The 22,933-nt window shown below is 36.1% G+C and overlaps 1 protein-coding gene across 1 annotated transcript in view; it reads right to left on the minus strand.

Annotated features, from left to right (window-relative positions):
• Positions 1 to 7,895: 7,895 nt before the first annotated feature.
• Positions 7,896 to 22,933, minus strand: part of OTOGL (otogelin like) — a 147,439-nt gene continuing 132,401 nt past the window's right edge. Inside the window, exons 52-58 of the mRNA XM_086712739.1 lie at positions 18,988 to 19,051; positions 17,513 to 17,691; positions 16,974 to 17,078; positions 13,355 to 13,474; positions 11,892 to 11,937; positions 9,089 to 9,168; positions 7,896 to 8,443 (exon numbers count right to left, since the gene is read on the minus strand). Of these exons, the coding sequence (XP_086568865.1) occupies positions 8,243 to 8,443; positions 9,089 to 9,168; positions 11,892 to 11,937; positions 13,355 to 13,474; positions 16,974 to 17,078; positions 17,513 to 17,691; positions 18,988 to 19,051 (795 nt within the window). The 3' untranslated portion in view covers positions 7,896 to 8,242. The remainder of the gene's footprint in view (positions 8,444 to 9,088; positions 9,169 to 11,891; positions 11,938 to 13,354; positions 13,475 to 16,973; positions 17,079 to 17,512; positions 17,692 to 18,987; positions 19,052 to 22,933) is intronic.

Below are 22,933 nucleotides of genomic sequence, written 5' to 3' on the forward strand. Positions count from 1 at the left end.
GAGAGAGAGAGAGAATCCCAAGCAGGCTCTACACTATCAGCACAGAGCCCAATGCAAAGCTCGAACTCACAAACCATGGGATCATGACCTGAGTCAGAGTTGGACTCTTAACTGACTGAGCCACCCAGGCACCCCTGATAATTTGTTTTCAAAAAACAGAACCAAAAGTCCCAGGACATGTTAGCTAGAATACTTAAAGGTGGAGACAGGTGAATTAAAGTTTGTAAAATCATTTCTCCTGAAAAGGCTTTGTGTAAAATTACCACTAAGAAAATGGACAAAGGAAAAATAGATAAGAGATAAAATGAGTACATAAAAAGATTTGAGTTCAGTGGCACAGTCAGACATATATTCTATTGTGAGCTGAGCTTTTATTATATCAATAAAGACTTTTGTCTACTACTACCTAGTGTTAATGATGACAAACAGATAAAAGAAACAAACTTATAAACTTCCTGGGGAAGAAAAAGGTTGATCAGCAGTTGTGGAAGACAAATTAGGCAATACAGATGGAAATTCCTCAGCATGTCAGTGCCATTTGATCCTTCAATTCCACTTCACGCATAAAGATTTATAATAGGGAAAATGAGAAGCAAATTTAATATCCATTAATAGACTGGTTAAATAAATTGTGATATTCACTTAATAAAATCCTATAGGGCATATAAAATTTCTACTGCAGAAAAGCTTTTTAGAACGTAAACATTCTTAAAGAAATTTAAAATTAAAAATATATACTCAATTAAATCCCAGATTAAAAAAAGGCAGGGAGAAAAGCAAAAATAAAATGATGATAAAAGTTTTATTTATTTATTTATTTATTTATTTATTTAGAGAAGACTATAGTGTAAAGGGGGGAGGGTCAGAAAGAGGGAGAGGGTGAATCCCAAGCAGGTTCTGAGCTGTCAGTGCAGAGCCGGATGCAGGGCTCCAACCCATGAACCATGAGATCATGTCAGGAGCCAAAATCAAGAGTTGGATGCCTAAGCAACTGAGCCAACCAGGCGCCCAGAAAATAGAAATTATTTAGGTGGATGTTTTGTATTCTTTCTCTCCTACAAACTGCCTGAATTTGTTTTTTACTCTTCTCCTTTCCAACAGGGCATACTAAACATCTAAGCCTTATTGATTTAATAAGATAAGAATAGCATTTTGGGGGCACCTGGGTGGCTCAGTTGAACCGCCGACTTCAGCTCAGATCGTGATCTCACGGTCCGTGAGTTCGAGCCCGTGTTGGGCTCTGTGCTGTCAGCTCGGAGCCTGGAGCCTGCTTTGGATTCTGTGTCTCCCTCTCTCTCTCTGCCCCTCACCCACTCATGCTCTCTCTCTCTCTCCCTCTCTCTCTCTGTCAAAAATAAACATTAAAAAAATGGCATTTTGTAGTTTTTTTAAAAAATGTTTTTAATGTTTATTTATTTTTGAGACAGAGACAGAGCCTGAGCAGGGGAGGGGCAGAGAGACAGGGAGACACAGAATCCAAAGCTTGTTCCAGGCTCCGAGCTGGTAGCACAGAGCCCCCGATGCGGGGCTGGAACCCATGAACTGTGAGATCATGACCTGAGCCGAAGTCGGACACTTAACCGACTTAGCCACCCAGGCGCCCCAGCATTTTGTAGTTCTAATGGAAATTTCTTACAGGAGATAGGTACATGTGTTCAAGTATATGCATACACAACACACACACTCAAACTCTCGCACACACACATTAAATTTGTTATTTACTGAGGTGGGAAAGACTCTGCAAGGAACTATTTAAGGGGACATGAGGCAAGAGAGAAACAAAAGTAAATACAGGTCAAATTATTAGAGAGTGGGCCACAGCTCTCATAAAACGTAGACATATATGGAAAGGTCAAAAGGAAACACTACATCTTGGAATGGTCCGTGATGATGAGGAGTGACAGTGAGCAATTTACCTGCTGGCTCCTGAGCCTATCATTGTTCAGAGTTCACCTCACAGGATATTTATTTGTCCTTTATTCCAGGTTGCATTACGCAATTTATCAGGGTAGTCAAGGGGGCATGGTGCTTCTTCCAGGCTCAGAAGTAGTAGGAAAAGCCAGAGTGCCTACGGCAGGAATGGGAAAGAAATGGGGTCCTTCTTCCCCAGAAGAACACCAAGACGCTGATCAGGACAAGCCAAGGAAGCCAATCGCCAATGCGCTGTGCTGTTCCTGCCCAGCTGTTTCAGGCTGCCTGTGTAGGGAACTACCATGAAGATGGAAGCAATCCAGTACCACCAGCTGCAGAAACAGAAGTCAGTGTCTGAGTGAATCTGAGCACGAGTACATCAAGAGGGGTGTTTATATTGAGTCGAATCTATCACCCATTAATCACCTTTCAACCTACTTGTTAAGGTCTGGGTTTTTGTGTCCCCTTACCCCAAATTCATATGCTGAAATCCTAACCTCCTATATGATGGTGTTAGGAAGTGGGCCCTTTGGGAGGGGAGTAGAACATGAAGTGGAGCTCTCGTGAATGGGATTAGTGCCCTTATAGATGAGACCCCATAGAGCTCCCTGGACCCTTTTGCACATGAGGGGACAGCAAGAAGACTGCTGGCACCTTGATCTTGGACTTCCCAGCCTCTAGAACTATAAGAAATGTTTGTGGTTTATAAGCTGCCCAGACTAAAAAATAAAAGTATAATTAAACTTTTAATTTGTTACCATTTGGTAGGTGAAAAAATGCTTTTTGGTGTGAATTGAACATGAGATGTTTTTATGAAAAGTATGCTCGACTCTTTTTTAAGTGTCCTCAAATATGATTTCTTTTTCTCGGTACAAGTCATTGGCCCATTTTCTATTAGGTTGTTCATACTTTCCTTTTGTGATTTTTTTTTTTAGAACGACTTCTTTTATTTTTTTTTAAATGTTTATTTATTTTTGAGACAGAGAGAGACAGAGGATGAATGGGGGAGGGTCAGAGAGAGGGAGACACAGAATCTGAAACAGGCTCCAGGCTCTGAACTGTCAGCACAGAGCCCGACGCAGGTCTCAAACTCACGGACCGTGAGATCATGACCTGAGCCGAAGTCGGACGTTTAACTGACTGAGCCACCCAGGCGCCCCACCTTTTGTGATTTTTTAATGAACTCTTTATAAGAAGACTAGACATTATCAGAGATTCATTGTAAATATTGTGCTTTGGTTTTACATTTTTCTTTTGACTTTGACATTTTTTTTGGTCTTGCAGAATTTGTTGTCAGTTTTCTTGTTAAATTTATCAATCTTTTCTTTTGGGCTTCTGGATATTTAGTCAGAATTAGTATAACTTTCCCCACTCTGAGGTTCTAATGAATTTCTCCCGTATTTTCTTTTGGAAGTTCTACTCCCCCCCCCCTTTTTTAATTTATGTTTAAATGTACATCCAAGTTAGTTAGCATATAGTGCAACAATGATTTCAGGATTTAAGATTCCTTAATGCCCATCCCCCCTCCCACAATCCCTCCAGTAACCTTCTGTTTGTTTTCCATGTTTAAGAGTCTCTTATGTTTTGTCCCCCTCCCTGTTTTTATAATATTTTTGCTTTTCTTCCCTTATGTTCATCTGTTTTGCATCTTGAAGTCCTCATATGAGTAAAGTCATATGATATTTGTCTTTCTCTAATTTTGCTTAGCATAATACCCTCTAGTTCCATCCACGTAGTTGCAAATGGCAAGATTTCATTCTTTTTGATTGCTGAGTAATACTCCATTGTATATGTATACCACATCTTCTTTATCTATTCATCCATCGATGGACATTTGGGCTCTTTCCATACTTTGCTTATTGTTGATAGTGCTGCTATAAACTTTGGGCTGCATGTGCCCCTTCAAAACGACATACCTGTATCCCTTGGATAAATACCTAGTAGTGCAATTGCTGGGTTGTAGGGTAGTTCTAATTTTTAATTTTTTGAGTAACCTCCATACTTTTCCAGAGTGACTCCACCAGTTTACATTCCCACCGGGAGCACAAAAGAGATCCTCTTTCTCCACATCCTTGCCAACATCTGTCGTTGCCTGAGTTGTTAGTGTTAGCTATTCTGACAGGTATGAGATGGTATCTCATTGTGCTTTTGATTTGTATTTCCCTGATGATGAGTGATGTCGAGCATTTTTTCATGTGTTGGTTAGTCATCTGGATGTCTTCTTTGGAGAAGTATCTATTCGTGTCTTTTGCCCGTTTCTTCACTGGATTATTTGTTTTTTGGCTGTTGAGTTTGATAAATTCTCTATACATTTTGGATACTAACCCTTTATCTGATACGTCATTTGCAAATATCTTCTGCCATTCTGTCGGTTGCCTTTTAGTTTTGCTGACTGTTTCCTTCACTGTGCAGAAGATTTTTATTTTGATGATGTCCCAACAGTTCATTTTTGCTTTTGTTTCCCTTACCTAAGGAGACATCTTGTGTAAGAAGTTACTGCGGCCAAGATCAAAGAGGTTTTTTGCCTGCTTTCTCCTCTAGGATTTTGATGGCTTCCTGTCTTACATTGAGGTCTTTCATCCATTTTATTTTTGTGTCTGATGTAAGAAAGTGGTCCAGTTTCATTCTTCTTCATGTTGCTGTCCAGTTTTCTCAGCACCACTTACTGAAGAGACTGTCTTTATTCCATTGGATATTCTTTCCTGCTTTGTCAAAGATTAGTTGGCCATATGTTTGTGGGTCCATTTCTGGGTTCTCTATTCTGTTCCATTGATCTGAGTGTCTGTTTTTGTGCCAGAACCATACTGTCTTGATAATTACAGCTTTGTAATACAGCTTGAAGTCCGGGATTGTGATGCCTCCAGCTTTGGTTTTATTTTTAAAGATTGCTTTGGCTATTCAAGGTCTTTTCTGGTTCCATACAAATTTTAGGATTATTTGTTCTAGCTCTGTGAAGAATGCTGGTGTTATTTTGATTGGGATTGCATTGAACATGTAGAATGCTTTGGGTAATACTGACTTTTTAGCAATATTTTTTCTTCCTATCCAGGAGCATGGAATATTTTTCAATTTTTTGTGTCTTCAATTTCTTTCATAAGCTTTCTAAAGTTTTCAGTGTATACATTTTTTACCACTTTGGTTAGATTTATTCCTAGTTATTTTATGGTTTTTGGTCCAACTGTAAATGGGATCAATTCCTTGATTTCTCTTTCTCTTGCTTCATTATCGTGTATAGGGATGCAACCAATTTGTGTGCATTGGTTTTGTATCCTGCAACTTTGCTGAATCCATGGATCAGTTCTAGCAGTTTTTTGGTGGAATCTCTTGGGTTTATAGAGTATCATGTCATCTGTGAAGAGTGAAAGTTTGACCTCCTCCTAGCTGATTTGGATGCCTTTTATTTCTTTGTGTTGTCTGATTGCTAGGCTAAGACTTCCAACACTATGTTGAATAACAGTGGCTAGAGTGGACATCCCTGTCTTGTTCCTTACCTTAGGGGGAAAGCTCTCAGTCTTTCCCCATTGAGGATGATATTAGCATTGGGTCTTTCATATATGGCTCTTATGATCTCGAGGTATGATCCTTCTATCCCTACTTTCTTGAGGGTTTTTATCAAGAAAGGATGCTGTCTTTTGTCAAATGCTTTCTCTGCATCTATTGAGAGGATCATGTGGTTCTTGCCCTTTCTTTTATTGATGTGATGTGATGTGATGTCCTTTCATTGATTGTTTTGCATCTACCCCCCTTTTTTGCATCATGTAGAATTTATCCTAGTGTCCATGGACCTCTCTCTCTGTCCAAGTTATTATCTAGTTGTCCCAACACCATTTATAGAAAGTCCATTTGTACCTCTCTGATGATTTGAGGACCACCAATATCCTATACTACATTGGGCTGTCCTTCTTGACCCTTCCATAGGTATGTTTATTTAACTAATGCCTACTTTCTCACTAGACTTCAAATTACATGAGGGTCAGCACTGTGTCTGCTTTGTTTTGCCTGTGTCCTCAGAGCTTTTACAGTACCTGGTACATAGCAGGTACTCGATAAGTATTTGTTGTGTCTCAGAATGTTTATGATGTTCTAGGACAATGTTTCAGTTTTCCCCACAGATAGACTTAAACATGACTTAGTATTTTAATTTAATAACAAATATTTTACAGAGCCTGAAAATAAAGAAATATGTAGTAGACATACATTATGTGCCTCAGTTGAGGTACATAACAGTTTCTCTTAAGCAATGTTAATTTATTTTAACCAAAAACATTTGATTCAATCAATATGCTAATAGGAGTCAAAAAAATACTGAAATGTTATGTCTAGACGAAATGAAACATTTTTATTAAGCACCAATAAGATAAAGTCAATTTTTATAGAGAGTAGTCACTGGGACTTTGCGGATACAGTGTTGATTGCAATCTTTCATTCATCCTTACCTAACCCTGGAAGTCCAAAATATCTCATAAGTTGCATTTTTTTTTCTGGAAATCATGATTTTGAAACAGAAGCATCTGCTTTTCTTTTTTTTTTTTTTTTTTAATTTTTTTTTCAACGTTTTTATTTATTTTTGGGACAGAGAGAGACAGAGCATGAACGGGGGAGGGGCAGAGAGAGAGGGAGACACAGAATCGGAAACAGGCTCCAGGCTCTGAGCCATCAGCCCAGAGCCTGACGCGGGGCTCGAACTCACGGACCGCGAGATCGTGACCTGGCTGAAGTCGGACGCTTAACCGACTGCGCCACCCAGGCGCCCCAAGCATCTGCTTTTCAATGCAACTCTACTATTCTTTTGTTGCTGTTTGACTTCATTTGATCCCCACAACTACATACCAAGTAGGGAATTCTCTCCTTTTTATAGATGAGGAAATTTAGATAATCATATCCTATAAGTGGCAATTTGGGGATTTGCAAAGACCTCAGATATACTCCTTGCAAATGTCAATAATCTACTATGTTTAAAAAGTGCAGCATTCCATTGTAGGATTATTAATACATTCAAATAGTTGTATTTCATTCCTCATTGGCAAAGCAGCAGCATGGAAAGCAAAACAGCACACAACTTCAATCGTTTGCAAATATGTATCAAAAATCATACATCCATGAGAGAGCAAATAGTTAATTAAATGTTAAATAGTAACAACATATTTAATAACAGTTTTAATGGTATAAAAAATAAAAGTCTAAGATATCCCTTCTCTATTTAGCAACTGATGCTACATTTCTGCATTTCCTATTGGGATAACTATTATATATCTGTATATACATATGTGTGTGTGGCATTTTTTTCCTTACTTTAAAGGAAATTGAATTTAAAATTCTTAATTCTATGCAAAGCAAACTCTTTAAGAATCAAAGATTCTGTGATAGACACCTTACTCTACTGTTCAAAATAAAAGAGCATAGGACTGGAATATAAAAGACTTAACCCAACTATCAATAAGAATTCACTGTATTGTCATACCAAATGACTTTGTACAAGTCACACAGTTTCTCTGGTGATCTGATAGACCCACATAATGCGAGAAATTTGCACTAACAACCCTAATGTTCATTCAAGCTTTATATAACTTAAAGTCCTGTAGTTCTATGATCTGTCTCTAAGCATCCCACTCTTTATGACTATCCAGATGCCAATTTTAGCTGACTAAACAGTATGTGATACATTTACCAGACTAAACAGTAGTGATAAAAGAATACTATGATCTTTTTGTTAAATTTTTTCATCTTTATTTATTTTTGAGAGAGAGTGAAATAGAGAGATAGAGCGAGTGAGCAGGGGAGGAAGAGAGAGAGACAGGGAGACACAAAATCCGAAGCAGGTCCAGGCTCCGAGCTGGTAGCACAGAGCCCCATGTGGAGCTCAAACTCATGAATCATGAGATCATGAGTGAGCCAAAGTCAGATGCTTAACTGACTGAGCCACCAGGTGCCCCCAAATGTACCGTTATCTTAATTTAGGTAGATTTGGCAGACTTTGTAAAAAAGAAAAAAAAAACACTATTGGGTGAAACTGAAAGAATTCTGCAAAGTAACCTTCTAATTGATGAAAATATCCCAGAGCTGAGGCATATTGCAATTATATACATAACTGCATTTCAGCTGAACAACTTAAAGTCATTTGATTCTCTAAAACAGAGTAAGTCAATAAATCTAATATTTTTTGAGTAAATTGTATGTATTCTATACCAAGTGTTCAATTGTCATATCCCAATAGTCTGAAAAATACATTATTGTTAAACAGAATAAATCTTCCAGTGCCTAAATAATAGTGTTAAAAGTTAACTTCACTTGAAATTATGATTCTTGCATAGAGTTTTTGGAATCCCAAAGTTTAATTCCACTGGCATGTGCAGTCTACAGGTTCCTGAAGAGTGTGCATGACTTCAGTGCCATTTCCTGAGCAATACAGAGGCACAGACAAGTTTCGCACTCCATTTTCACGACAACACTTGCAGAATCTTAGATGGCTCTCGATATTGATGTTATATATGGTAGCAGATGGGCATTTTCCATCACAAGATGCAACATTTATCTATAAGGAGAGACAATGAGAAGAGAATTCTCAAAAATTTTAAAAACTGGCTATTTGATTCTACTAAGAAATCAAATGAAAGCAAAACTTTATTATCACATTAACTCTCAAGCTTCTGTATGTTAGAAGACTGCAAAAAATACCAGGTTGAAACTTAGTAACTTGAATAAATCAAAGAGATATACCATGGTGATGCCTAAGACAGCAAGGCTGATGTAAATTAAACTATGAAATAAATGTGAATACACAACTAGACAGGTGTATGTAAAATGTTCATCACAATCTAATGATTCAATTGTAATCTATATTATATCATGATGCATGTAGACTGAAGCATTGGAGAGGCCATATCAAACAGGGTAAAGTTAGAACTAGGACTTTTTTGCTGAGTAAAATTGCATAGTTAAGGAAATATGTAGTCAAATATATTTAGCGTTAATTTCTATCTCTCTAGATTGCAGTTATGATTCAGAACTATTGATTATTTATGCAGAATATTTTAATATTAGACTATACAAATAGTCTCAAAGTTAAATATTGTGACTATCGGCATTTTGTTGGCTTACAAACACATTTAGTACTGTGATGCATGTAGTTTTGGAAAGACACGTGCTCTTTATGTAACAAATTATATTTTCCACTTACAGGGTTTTGACTTATACAATCCTGTTTCCTTATGATTGATTTAATGATCACTTTCTGGCATATTCTTTCTTCTCGTTTGCCTGATAAAATATAAAATGTATTTATTCATCTGAAGGCCCATGTCAAATTATTTCTCTAATTCAATTAAACATGTGAATATATTAAAGTAAATAATATATATATTTATAGAAAATATATTTCTATATTAAGATGAACTTAAAAGTTCCCCTCATATATTTTATGTTCAATATTTGTTTTCGGTTTCCAAATAGCTTTTTCTCATATTTTTAATTTATACTTATCTCTTTATCTTATTCTCCTAGAATAGTTATCATAATCATAAATCATTCCATGCATGCAATAATGCTAGCATTAGCCTATGCTTATTACATATAGATAAAATATACACTTAAAATTCTAAAAATATGAAATGATTTTTAGAATGAGACATTGTAGAAGTATATATACATGTACATAATTAGGCATCTATACATATACACATAAATCTATTTTAAAATTAAAAACAGGCTTAAAACCACTTTATCTTAATAGGTTTTAATATAAAATCATACATGTATATAATTGAATTATTTACCAACCTTTTTGAAATGTATGGATGAGTCATGTTATACTTGATTTTATGGCTCTGAAATGATCTCTTATGACTTCACATTAAAAGACTTTATATTAATTAATGATATATTAATATGCTTCTGTATATGTGATGGACTTTCACTTGATAATACATCCAAGAAAATATATTTAACGCTATATAAGAGTAGATGCAAATAATCTCTGCATCAGGATGCAAAAAGACCAATGTTTTTACTAACTTGCTTTGCTACTTTTAGGAAACTCACGCAGATCATTCTGCTGAGTTTTCTTGTTCACAAAAGACTGGAATTAGATCTCCAGTTTCCAAACTATTTATTTAAGTTTAGCCACAAAATATTTATTTAAGTAAGTGCTCATATGAAATTCCAACATTTAAAGTATATAAAAGTTAAATTACTCCCATTGAAGCAGAGAGGTGTAGCAAAGATTGCCTGAACTTAAGCTGTCCTTCCCAAGGCCACTCTTGACCTTCAAAGTGCTAGCTTTGGACGTCACATTTCAGCTCTCATCTTAATTTCTCAGGAGCATTTGATCCAGTCTCCCACACTCTCCTCCTTGAAACACTTTCCACACTTGGCTTCCTAAAAACACCCTCTTTTGGTTTTCCTCCATCTCATTCGTGGTTCTTCCTCAGACTCCTATACTTGTTCTTTCTCCTTTCCCCAGCCTCCCAACTATAGCCTGGCTAGAGGTTCAGGGTTGGTGACAGAGGGCAAACTGGTGTGTACCTTGTGATGCTTTCACTCAGTGGTTAGTTACTTTATTAACCTTTCTATTCTCATGTAGGAAGAAAGAATAGTCAAAAAGAAATCATCTTTAATGTGACCTCTGAGGTACCTACCCTCTTCTTTCTGTCGCCTTCACCCCTGTGCTTGACCAATCGTTGCTATTTCCTCTGCTTTCAATACTTTTTATTCTTCCAGGCTGGCTTCCCAAAGACATTCAGTCTCGACTCAGATGACACCTCACCACAGAGGCATTCTCTAACCACTCACTTAAGTTAGCAACCTAGCCCCCCACTCTCTATCCCTTTAATTCTGTACTATTTTCCTCTGTACCACTCATCACTACTTGACATAATAGTATATAGTTATGTGGTCATTGTTTCATCCCCTTCTTGATAATATGCACTAGGCATGCAGGTATTGTTTCATTCACTATCATAGTCCCAGTGCCTAAAAGAGTGTCTGATACATGGCAGGCACTTAATAGAAGTCAGTTTGATAAGTTCACTAGTGCAATGAATATAATTGGGACAGCATTAATTTGTTAGTTGGCTGAACTTATTTGTACCAAGAGGCATTTCCTATTCATTCCTTAAAGACTATTGCAACACACTTTGCTATTACACAGCACCTGCCATAGTATCCAACATCCAGTCTCTCCAAGATAGCCCAGTCACCCAGAAGCAAAGACTGAAGACAAGAATTCTGTGATACCAAGGCAGAAACTATTTCACAAGTCCTTACATGTCAGATGGGAGAAACTGAGGTAGCTTGGTATTATTCTGACTTGGCAGAATTGAAAGGTCCTAGACCCAGGCATTGGACAGGCCTAAATCCATTACTGATTGGAGCCATCAACTTTTCTGAACCTTCATTTCCTTATCCATAGGGGAAACCATACCAACCTTCCCACCTAACCTCCCAGAACTGTTGTGAAAACTAGTTGCAATACACTCTGCTGTGGGCTTAATAGTGTTGACAGTGTAGGTAATAGATGGTAGTATTGTGGTCAGTAGCATAGAATTTCCGCTGTCTGCCCTCAGATAACATAAAGTACTTACTTGTTTAATAATTAACATGGGGTTATAGAATCCAAGGTCCTTACTGAAGTCACAATACCATTCTCATCATAACCTACTTAACTTTATGTTCCAAGCAAAGTTGATACCACAGACACCTCTTAAACGTAATATCTAGGAAAATCCCATGCAATACCTTTTGGGAAATGCAACAGTGAAGAAATTTCTAATATTTAAATTAAAATTAATCTAAATTAAAAATATTTTATTCATACTCCAGAAGACTGACAAAATAATTAACCACATGACATTTAAGTAATAATATTATAAAATGTGCTTCTCTCCTTGCATTATAGGATCTGAATTGTATGAAAAAAATCAAAATCACCATGAGGAATTAAAACTAATCTATCAAATTAATGCATGTAATATGTCCTCACTTACAGATCTTGCAACAGCCTTCATTATAAAGCTTTACAATCCCTTCATTCTAGGAAGAGAGAAGGAATAAAGTCAAAACTTACAGTGTTTGTTCATTTCCTCCTGGACTAGACATAGAAAACTAACTCTCAGTATTTTTACTAAATATCACAAAGCCTTTATAAGAAAATGATAGAAATATAACTATTTCTAATAAGAATTTGTTTTTGAAACTAGGAGCAAATATTTTTGTTTCAATTTTGGTTATTTTTTTACTAGTAATATGAAAAAAGTACAAAAAGATTAACTTACTTGAAAGAATACTTTATTTATTTATTTCTTATAACACATTTTAAATGCCACACACACACACACACACACACACACACACACACACACACTTACCAGAACAAAGTTTTATAGGTACTCTAAATAGAACTCATTATATTTTCAACTCCTTGAAATAACCAAACGTATTCTATGAGACAAGACTAAGTTCCTGAATATAATTAAATGTTAAAATGATGTATCTTTTCATTAATATTTATTATTCAAAAAAAAAACCCCACTTCAGGATGACTGACTCTTACCTGATTAAGAAAATTTTATTAATTATGTCTTGAGTTCTTACAGTAAGTTGTTCATTGCTTTTAGTAACTTATTAATTGCAATTTAAGCAAAAAGAATTTTGGCTATAAAAATGAACCTGTGAAATAAGATGACGCCTAAGATTCTTTCCAGAGCTGAAATCCTGTTATTTTACTATATATGTCTATCTAGCCAGCCAGCTAGCCACCACCACTAAAAGAGCACATCTTTAAAAAAAAAATCAATAAGACCATGCTATTTCTCCGCATTGAAGAAAAATATTGCCTACACAATAGAATAGAGCGCACTTTTCATTAGGGATTGGTATCTTCTGAATAATTAATGCTACAAAGGGCCTTATAAGAAAAAGTATCACTTCCAAAAATCTACTTTCCCAATGGACTCTTCTCTGAGAAAATAAGAAACTGGGATATCTAAGCTAAAGGATCAGCAATGCTGTGACATGTGCCGACTTCCACCATGGCCTGTGCTCAGAGAAGCTAAGACAAATTTCACTTAGGCCAGATGCATGAAAAAGCGAATGACATCATAAATCTGGCTGTGTGCTTAAGAAATAAAATTGGCCAACCTCAAATAGATTATTAATTCATGGTGAAAGAGATTCTAGTCTGCTGATCCAATGATTTTTCAATAATTATTTGATCTAGATGTTAAAACCCTAGAGATAGCACAATGTTAATTCAGAGAGAATCAGAATTATTTGGAACGCCATTTATAACTCAAAATGGCAAACTGAATAGAGCTTTGATGTATACATGAAAATAAAACATACACCAAAATAAATAAGCCACTACATATGTATGTACTACCTTGGAAAACATATTATTTTCTAAGTTATATTTATTACTATATTTTTTTAGATATAAAAAAGTACAAACCATTTTGCATTCAGTCTCATTAAAAGGGGGACAGACCATACTGTAGTTGAGAATCATTGTCCCTTCATCAGTCTTAACACATTCATATGTGGTACAATTATAGTGCCAGGTACTTCCCTCCTAAAAATAAGAGAACATTACTGTTTTGCTTATTAAAATGTGATGTATTTCTCTTTTCTTAATGTTCATTTATTTATTTTGAAAGAGAGAGCATGCATGCATGTGAGCTGGGTTGGGCAGAGAGAGAGGGAGAGAGAGAGAATCCCAAGCAGGCTCCATGCTATCAGCACAGAGCTCAATGTGGGGCTTAGTCTCACAAACTATGAGATCATGACCTGAGCCAAAATCAAGAGTCAGGTGCTTAACTGACTGAACCACCCAGGTGCCCCCAAATCTGGTATATTTTTAAGTAGAATATTTCCTATCCAAGTCAAGAGGCAGAGAACTTCTTGTGGCATAAAATGTCTATCTGGAAATATCCCCAAATTTATCTAAAAGGATTAAAAATACATATATGGTGTGTGTGTGTGTGTGTGTGTGTGTGTGTGTGTGTGTGTGTGTCTGGTTTCAAACTAGATCTGAGATGTAAATGTGAAATAAAGCAATAGAGAAAAAAGAAACAAATAGTGTCTGTTTCTACTACAAGATTAATTATCCAATTTGGCCAAATGTCAAAGGTCTTGTTCTAATATTCCCTCACTAATTATAAAACAACAAACCATATTAGTTAACACGCCTCCTTTCTTGAGATTTGTTTATTATTCCTTCTACTCCCTTATCACCAAAAAATTAAAAAATCTTTGGAGGACAGTGATTATTGATTTATAGCCCTAGTTTTATGTGCCTTGTGGTTGTTTTAAAACACATTCCTATTCTTTTAACAAATTTTTAAACATAATAACGATTTATTTCATTCCTGATTTCAGAATTCTTATTTAGAAATAAAATCAGCTGAACATAATTATAACATAATTATTGGACTGTAATTGTTGATTTCTAATTTTATTTTACAACCCACATTTTAAAATGCTAGCCAAACTCTGGCTTGCAGTTTCCTTGTGCAGTAAGGAATTTGGATGAACTTCTTTTTCTCCAGATTCTATTTTAACTTATAAATATCTTTAGGTCTTCTAGGAACCTCAATTGGAAAAGATCTACAAGCCCAGGTATAAAAGGAAATAAAATATTCAAATTCAAATTAGAATTCTAATATTCAGCTCAAATAGTACTATCATATTTATCTGAAATAAAAAATTAGTTGTCCCACAGAAATAAGATTTCTAGATAACTAAAGTTTATCTTTGAAAGAGCCAGGAGTTAACGATCCAGATGTACATTTACCTTGATTGCATTACTTGTTGAATTCTAAGATTTTATTTATTTTTGAGAGAGAGAGAGTGCAAGCAGGGAAGGGGCAGAGAGAGGGGGGGAAAGAAGGTCCAAAGCGGGCTCTGCACTGACAGCAGAGAGCCCGATGTGGGTCTTGAACTCACGGACTGTGAGATCATGACCTGAACTGAAGTCGGAATTTCAACTGACTGAGCCACCCACACACCCCAGAATTCTCAAAAAAAATATTTTAACAGGGGTGCCTGGGTGGCTCAGTTTGTGAGTTAGTGAGTTTGTGAGTTTGAGCCCCGCATTGGGCTCTGCGCTGACAGTGTGGAGCCTGCTTGGGATTCTCTGTGTGCCCCTCCCCCCGCTCCCCCTCAATAAATAAATATTCTTAAGATAATTTAATCTTTTATTTACATCTCAGGCTACCCACTGTAAATACTAGTCATATACACAGATGGCTCCTGGATTATTGATAATAGAGTTTATGTTGCCCTGTTACTAAAAGCCCCAAACTACTGTTTTTTCAAGTACACTCTGATTCCTTTTCCCTCACTGACACCTATGTCTTCATCACTTTAGAAGCTTCCATTTTCAAAACTCCTTCCTTAAAATAATATATTATAGGGGTGCCTGGGTGGCTTACTGGTTAAGAGTCTGACTCTGGATTTTGACTCAGGTCATGATCTCAAGGTTCATGAGATGAAGCCCTGCTTCTGGCTGGGCGTGGAACCTGCTTAAGATTCTCTCTGTCCCTTTCTCTCTGCCCCTACCCCACTCGCAGGCACACACTTTCTCTCTCAAAAATAAACAATATAATATAATAATGTAATATAACATATTATAAAATAGACATGTCGGGGCGCCTGGGTGGCTCAGTCGTTAAGCGTCCGACTTCGGCTCAGGTCATGATCTCGCGGTCTGTGAGTTCCAGCCCTGCGTCGGGCTCTGTGCTGACAGCTCAGAGCCTGGAGCCTGTTTCAGATTCTGTGTCTCCCTCTCTCTCTGCCCCTCCCCTGTTCATGCTCTGTCTCTCTCTGTCTCAAAAATAAATAAACGTTAAAAAAAATTAAAAACAAATAAAATAAAATAGACATGTCACTGTGATAAAACAGACAAACAATATCAAAACTATTTAAATCAGTAACACTAGTGTGTGCATAATTGTGAAATATAGGCTATGGCACAAGACAATTGTTAATCTTATTTCATAAAATGAACAGAATTGGAGAAATCTGTTTTGGGGGTATGTGAGTAATCCCATGTAATTAAAAACACCAGAAGTAAGACCTCTAGGTAATTAAACTATTAATGGAAAAACCTAAGGATGGCAACAATAAATGTGAACTACTTTTAGGTAAGTTATGAGAAATGTACTAAATGTTATTAGTGATGTACTAAAATGAGAAAGTTCCATTTTCTAGTCTAAGGAAGGAATAGGTCAATCTGCAAACATATATGGAGTTATTAGGAGATAACAGGAAAATTCTGAATAACTATTTCATTATTTTTGGTGGAAAGGTGTAATATAGCATTACTGACTCTTGAGATCTTCTTTGTAAAAAAAATTGTCAAATACTCAATCTTTTTTCTTATTTGCCCATTGAAATCTTCAATACCTGAAATAATAACATGCTAACACCTTGAGTTTCAGATTTCCATTAAAATGCTTCATTTTAAAGGAGTGAATAAAATAATAATGTTTTCCCCCTTTATTCTAAGATTAGAAAAAAGCAATTCTCAAAGCCCATTCCTCACATCTGTAAAAAAAAAAAAGTGAGAATCTATAATAAAATATCTGTGAGAAATAAGTTAAACATATTCCTTTACAGCAGGAATTATCAGAAACTTTAAAATGTAACAAATGTGGGGCGCCTGGGTGGCTCAGTCGGTTGAGCGACCGACTTCAGCTCAGGCCATGATCTCACGGTTTGTGAGTTCGAGCCCCGCGTCGGGCTCTGTGCTGACAGCTCAGAGCCTGGAGCCTGCTTGTGATTCTGTGTCTCCCTCTTTCTCTGTCCCTCTCCTGCTCATGCTCTGTCTCTGTCTCAGAAATAAATAAATATAAAAAAATAAATTTAAAAAAATTGTTTAAAAAATAAAAAATAAAATGTAACAAATGTAACTGTGTCTTATGTGCTGCATATGAGTGTGTTTATTGTGTGTGTGTGTGTGTGTGTGTGTGTGATAGTTTTCAAACTTACTGGACTTAAGAACATCTTAAGAAAATAGCACAGAGAGCTACCCTCCAAGGAACATATTTTAGGGACTAAGGAATTCATACCTCATATATAACTGATGTCCCATTTTCCATTTGAAATTTGCAGGATACATTTTTGCAGGTACCACAGCAATCATAATCACTTGGAGACGGAGTATATACCTGGTGCTGTATATAATGACAGTATGTTTAGTTAGCCTCACAACAATACCAGTAGTTTTAACGAATCCACTCTGAAAGTGCTTCCCAGTATGCCTAGATGTTCTCTCAGAACACCTGTAAGCATTTAAAAGGTTGAATTTGAGGCACTTCAAATAATAATTTACTTCATGATTTAGAAATGAAGTAAATATTAACCTTTACATCTAGCAGCCAAGATTCATTAAGCAGGTCAAGTAAGCTGTATAGATAAATAGATAATAAGGCTCAATATGGTACACAGGGAAAGGAAAATATGCATTATACACCTTACACATTACTAGATTGCTGAAATATTCAAATGTATACTTTTAACTTATGGAATATTCACCAGTTAAAATTCTATAGCTGCCATTTTATTATTAATTTAACTCTCACCAGAACGACTTACAAAGAATACTTACAATGTCACATTCTTTTGAACAGTTCACCATTGTAAAATTCAGAGTGTGAAAGCCTGTATGGTTATCTTTTTCTTCCAGACACTCCACTGTATAACAAAAGTCCCCTTCCACATACTTTATCATAGACTGGCCAGGATTCAATACTGATACTTCTTGAAATGCACACACCTCATCCTTTTCTAAGAAAAGAAAAACAGTCAATGAAAAGTACTATTTTGAGGATTTTTTTTATTAATCATTCAATGGAACTTGTATTTAAGTTTATGTTTTCACTGTGATGTGTAATTTTTTCAAAACCAATAACGATCTTTCCCTTTATATATTGTTAATGACTCAAGAGTTTACTTAATAATGAATGTAGCACATTTAGTCCCACTCTTTACTGTCTGAACTGCCTTCAGAAGCTATACTTTATAGCAGATTCCAGAATTTTAGATCTAAGTGATCATCAAGCTGTTTGTTCTCTCTTCTGGAAACATAACATGACAATTTGATGGAGTAGCTATAGAATGAGGCAAAAGCCAAATCAACAGTGGTAGGGCTTTTCATGGTGGGATTGTATAACATTTCATGGTTTTCAATGGTTATTTTTAGATAAATTTTTCAATTTTGTTGTGCTGCAAAATAAATAGTGCTATACATTATGCCTGATGATTAAGGTAGCTAATACAAAGTAAAAGTGGCATATTAAGGTAGGCTAGAAAGTGATGAAAATACAGCTCAGAAGCTCTCTGTGCCTTGCTAACACCGAATTTAAGCCTTCTCTTATATAAAAATGCAAGTTTAAAGCTGTTGAATAAAAGCTTTTTTTCCTATTAAGCTATTAATACTTAATATGAAGATTTGCTATTTTGTAGAAAAACCAACTCTATGCTTTGCAATGTTAGCATGCATAATGATAGAACAATGATCAAAGTCTCTCACTTCTGGATGGATGTTGTAAAAATAGTAAATACATGTATTTAAAAGGACCATAAAATCAACTTTCAATTCTGAAAAGCCTCTACAAAACATATTTGTTGTTCTGTCCCATTAAGGTATCTTTAAGGTATTTTTTTTTTAATGTTTATTTATTTTTGAGACAGAGAGAGACAGAGCATGAATGGGGGAGGGGCAGGGAGAGAGGGAGACACAGAATCGGAAGCAGGCTCCAGGCTCTGAGCCATCAGCCCAGAGCCTGACGCGGGGATCGAACTCATGAACCGTGAGATCGTGACCTGAGCTGAAGTCGGACGCTCAACCGACTGAGCCACCCAGGCGCCCCCCATTAAGGTATCTATCAGAACATTTAGAGCTATTACAAAAGAGGCAACTGAAAAATGATAATGAATTTTTATACTCAAAAACTGGCACACATTTAATCAAATGGGTTAAAATGTGTGATACAACTCAAAGAAAATACTTTTTAATTTATTAATAGTGCCCAGATAAAAATCATATTCATAGCATTTAGTAGTGAGAAGAAACATAGTTACCACAGAGATACCGTACACATCCACAGTCACTCTGAAAGTTCTGATCTACTGCAGTAAATTCTCCCTGTTAGAAAGATATTATTATTAAACATGACTTACCAGCTTCTCATATGACAACTGTAAAAATATATACACAGTATAACGTTTAGTAAGTTCCCTACCATACAGCCAGACACACATCAGGTGCTTAATAAATATTTGATAGTGAACAGGCTTTGATTAACCCAGTGGTCATTTAATTAACAGCCCACAGAAAAAAATTCACAACAAACAAGATGATGGCGGCACTTAATCTCTCCAAATTTTAATTCCTTTATCTATTAAATGAGTGAAGGTAAAGAAGATGATCTTTATGGTCTTTACTGACTTGAAAATATTGCTTGGTTCTGCGCTTCTAGCGGGCAATTGGAGATAAGAGAATACTTGCTAATCCTGGAAATTGTGCTTGATGCGAATGTTCTTGATCTTCTCTATCAAGGTGGCCCAAGGTCCTGATGTTTACATGGAGCAAGGATGCCATAGTATACAAAGCAGGAGCAAAAGAGTATGGTAGAGTGACGAATAGCATGCATGGACTCAGGAATAGGGCCACCCTGTGCGCACCTCGGCTCTGCTGCCTACAAGCTGTGTGATCTAGGACAAGTTGCTAAGCTCGTCTTCTCCTCACTTCCCTCATCTGTAAAATGGGGATAATAACATTGCCTACCTCTTAGGGTTTTTTTAGAAAAAATAAAGAACTAAAGAACTTACCATAGGGCAGACACACAGCAAGTGCAGTATAACCTTCAGGTGTCGATGAAATGCCTCCATACCAATGCTTAAACATTATCCTATCAGAAACGGTATCTATTCCTCTCAGTATAGGACCAAGTTTAAAGTTTCAAGAATTGCATTTTAAAGAGCAACTTTTCCTGAGGGCATTTTATTTTCATGTGATGTCAGTAAAAAAATTAATTTGATTCGTAATGTAAAAAATGACTCTAATAAATTCATAGTAACGTATAAAGGGTACTTTTACCCATAAGCTAATAATATCTTACCTTCTATAGTGCTTTACAAGCTGTAGTTTCATACACATTAACTCATTTGGTCTTTTATGATTTTTAGTTATTACCCAATTCCAAAGGGATTGGAAATAAAATGTTAGAAACATGGAGTTAGAAAAATAAATCAAATTCTCCCATGGCATAGGCTCCAAGTTGGTGTGTTTAACTCCCAAGGAAGCATCCCTCTCCTTTAAAATCAGTAACATCACCTTAAGCTGTTTGCACTTTTTGGCTCCTGAGAATAGCGCTTGCTATGAATGGTCATGTACAAGCTTTTGTGTGGACATATGTATTCATTTCTCATGGATATACACCTAGGAGTGGAATTTCTGGGGCATATTATATATATATATATATATATATATATATATATATATATATGTATATATATATATATATATATATATACACACACATATATGTATATGTATATATATGTATATATATATATATATATATATATATATATATATATAGCCTTTTGTCTTTCACAGTGTATTCCAAAACAGATGTATCATTTTACATTCCCACCAGTATCATATGAAGGTTCTAATTTCTCCACATCCGTGCCAACATGTATTTTTATCTGTCTTCTTAGTGAGTGTGAAGTGATACCTTACTGTAGTTCGGATTTTCATTTAACTGAAAGCTAATGATCTTATGAATCTTTTCATGTGCTATTGGCCATTGTATACCTTTATTTGGATGAACATCTAGACATATTCAAACAATGGAATATTATTTAACAGTAAAAAGGAATGAAGTATGGACACATAATGCAACACAGATGAACCTTGAAAACATTATGCTAAGTGAAAGGAATCACAAAACCACATATTACAGGATTCCACTTATATGAAATATTCAAGATAGGAAAATCTGTAGAGATAGAACAGATTCCTAGGGCTGGGAAGTTTGGAGGAAATAAGGGGTGAGTGCTAACAGGTGCAGAGTTTCTCTGGGGGTTAATAAAATTGTTCTAAAGTTGATTTTGTTAATGGTGGCAGAATTCTATGAACACAATAAAAACCATGGAACCATATACTTTAAATGGCTGAATTGTGTGGTGTGTGAACTATATTTCAATAAAGTTGCTATTTAAAAACAGGAATACTGCAAAGGCCTACCATAAACTCTTTAGGTTGAGATACATTTGTTGTCTATGTGAATAAGCTGATGTGATTTAAAATAATATACCATCTTAGACACTGAAACAAATGTTTAGCAACTATTCAGAGTAAGTACTCAAGAACAATGGGTCAGGTCAATGCTTGTATAGAATCATGAATGTTAAAACTATATCATGCATGTGGTTACATATATTCAGGTAGGATGTTCAAGAATATTGCAGCTACTGCATATGTTCTGTGTGCCTAGCACAGTGCTAATATATAAAATAGCAGGCACTCAACAGATGCTTGGAGTATTGAGTAATGTGAAATTTTGATTCAAATTAATATTCAGACATTGAGAGTTGAACTGGAAAAAAAGCTAGATAGGCCAACATCTAGCCTAAATATTGGAGATGGAGAAGAACACAGAGAAAAGGTAAGTGGAGAATGGTAGAAACCCACAAGAAGAAACAAACAAACAAACAACAACAACAAAAAACAGGACAGAGAGGGATGGACAGTAAAGTGGTTGGTGAGTTGGTGGTCAGGCTAAGACAGGTGTTAAAGGGGCACATACACACAGGCATACACAACACGCCCAGAGTTAAGGTAACAACCAGAACAAGTTTAAAGAATAAACATACAGGCTTATCCCCAAAAACACTTCAAAAGACCCAGAACACAGTAGGCACAAAATCCCATAGGATGAGGGTTAGATTTATCTTGTGTTTGAAGTTATTGAAATGTCTCAAGACGCTTTATTACCTCTTCCAGGCCAGGAGGAGAGCTCTGAATGAGGCTGGGTAGAGGTGAAACCACAGGGTCTCTATTTAGCTGCTTCTTTGGTGATCAGTGTTTACCCAAGGACCCAGGACTCTCGGACTTTTGATGTGCAAGCCTTGTAACCTTAAAAATTTTGTAGATATTTCTCTGTGTGTGTCCATGTATGTGTGTGTCTGTTTCTAGCTCGCTCTCTCTCTCGCTCACTCTCTCTCCGTTTTTCCTCCCCCCACACAAACACTCCTACACACATGTTACAAAGGGCCAGGGTCCTATTTTTTATCCTCCTAAATTCAACCTCTCCCTAGTCCCTCTATACGGATCTTGCTATACCCAAGGTTCTCATTCATGAATGGCTGTAACAGTCTCTGGCTGATCTACTTCCCTCTAATGTTTTACTGTCCTTACCCTGCTACACAGGAAGAGCAAAATTAACTCAAACACTCAATTTTCATCATAATTTCCATCCTGTGCAGGACCCTCTTTCTCTCCTATCATATTAAATGTGCAGTGAGTTCCTCAGAATAGGGCTGTGCTATTTCAAGTGTCTGGTCCCATCACCACACAAACTGGTTTTCAACAAATGTTAGTTGAATGAAGAACTGCAAAGAAAAAATAAATAAATAACATCTACATTCTTCCATCTCATCTTTAAAGCCAACCTCAATACACCAACTCGTATAGTTCTTCATCTCCCATTGTTCCTTGCTCTACCTCCAGTTAGCTTTTTCTCAAGGCAAGAGTCATCATTACCTTTTAGCCTACGTATTTTACCTCACCTTTTGGTGTGTTTATTCATGTTCATCCTAGCGTCTATGTGGAATAGTTCAATTCCTTTCATCCATTATTCTAACCTGTCACTTTCTTCCAAATTTTTCTTGATAGTGAACTTCCCTAGAAAGTTCTCCATGATATATTGTGTTAATTTTGTAATAATAATTATAGCTAATACTTATTGTGCTCTATGTGTCAAGTACTATCTAAATATTTAATATATATTAACTTATT

This window comes from Puma concolor, chromosome B4 (assembly GCF_028749965.1).
Source record: "Puma concolor isolate L17-30 chromosome B4, mPumCon1.1.hap2, whole genome shotgun sequence".
In the NCBI taxonomy this organism is placed as follows: domain Eukaryota; kingdom Metazoa; phylum Chordata; class Mammalia; order Carnivora; family Felidae; genus Puma; species Puma concolor.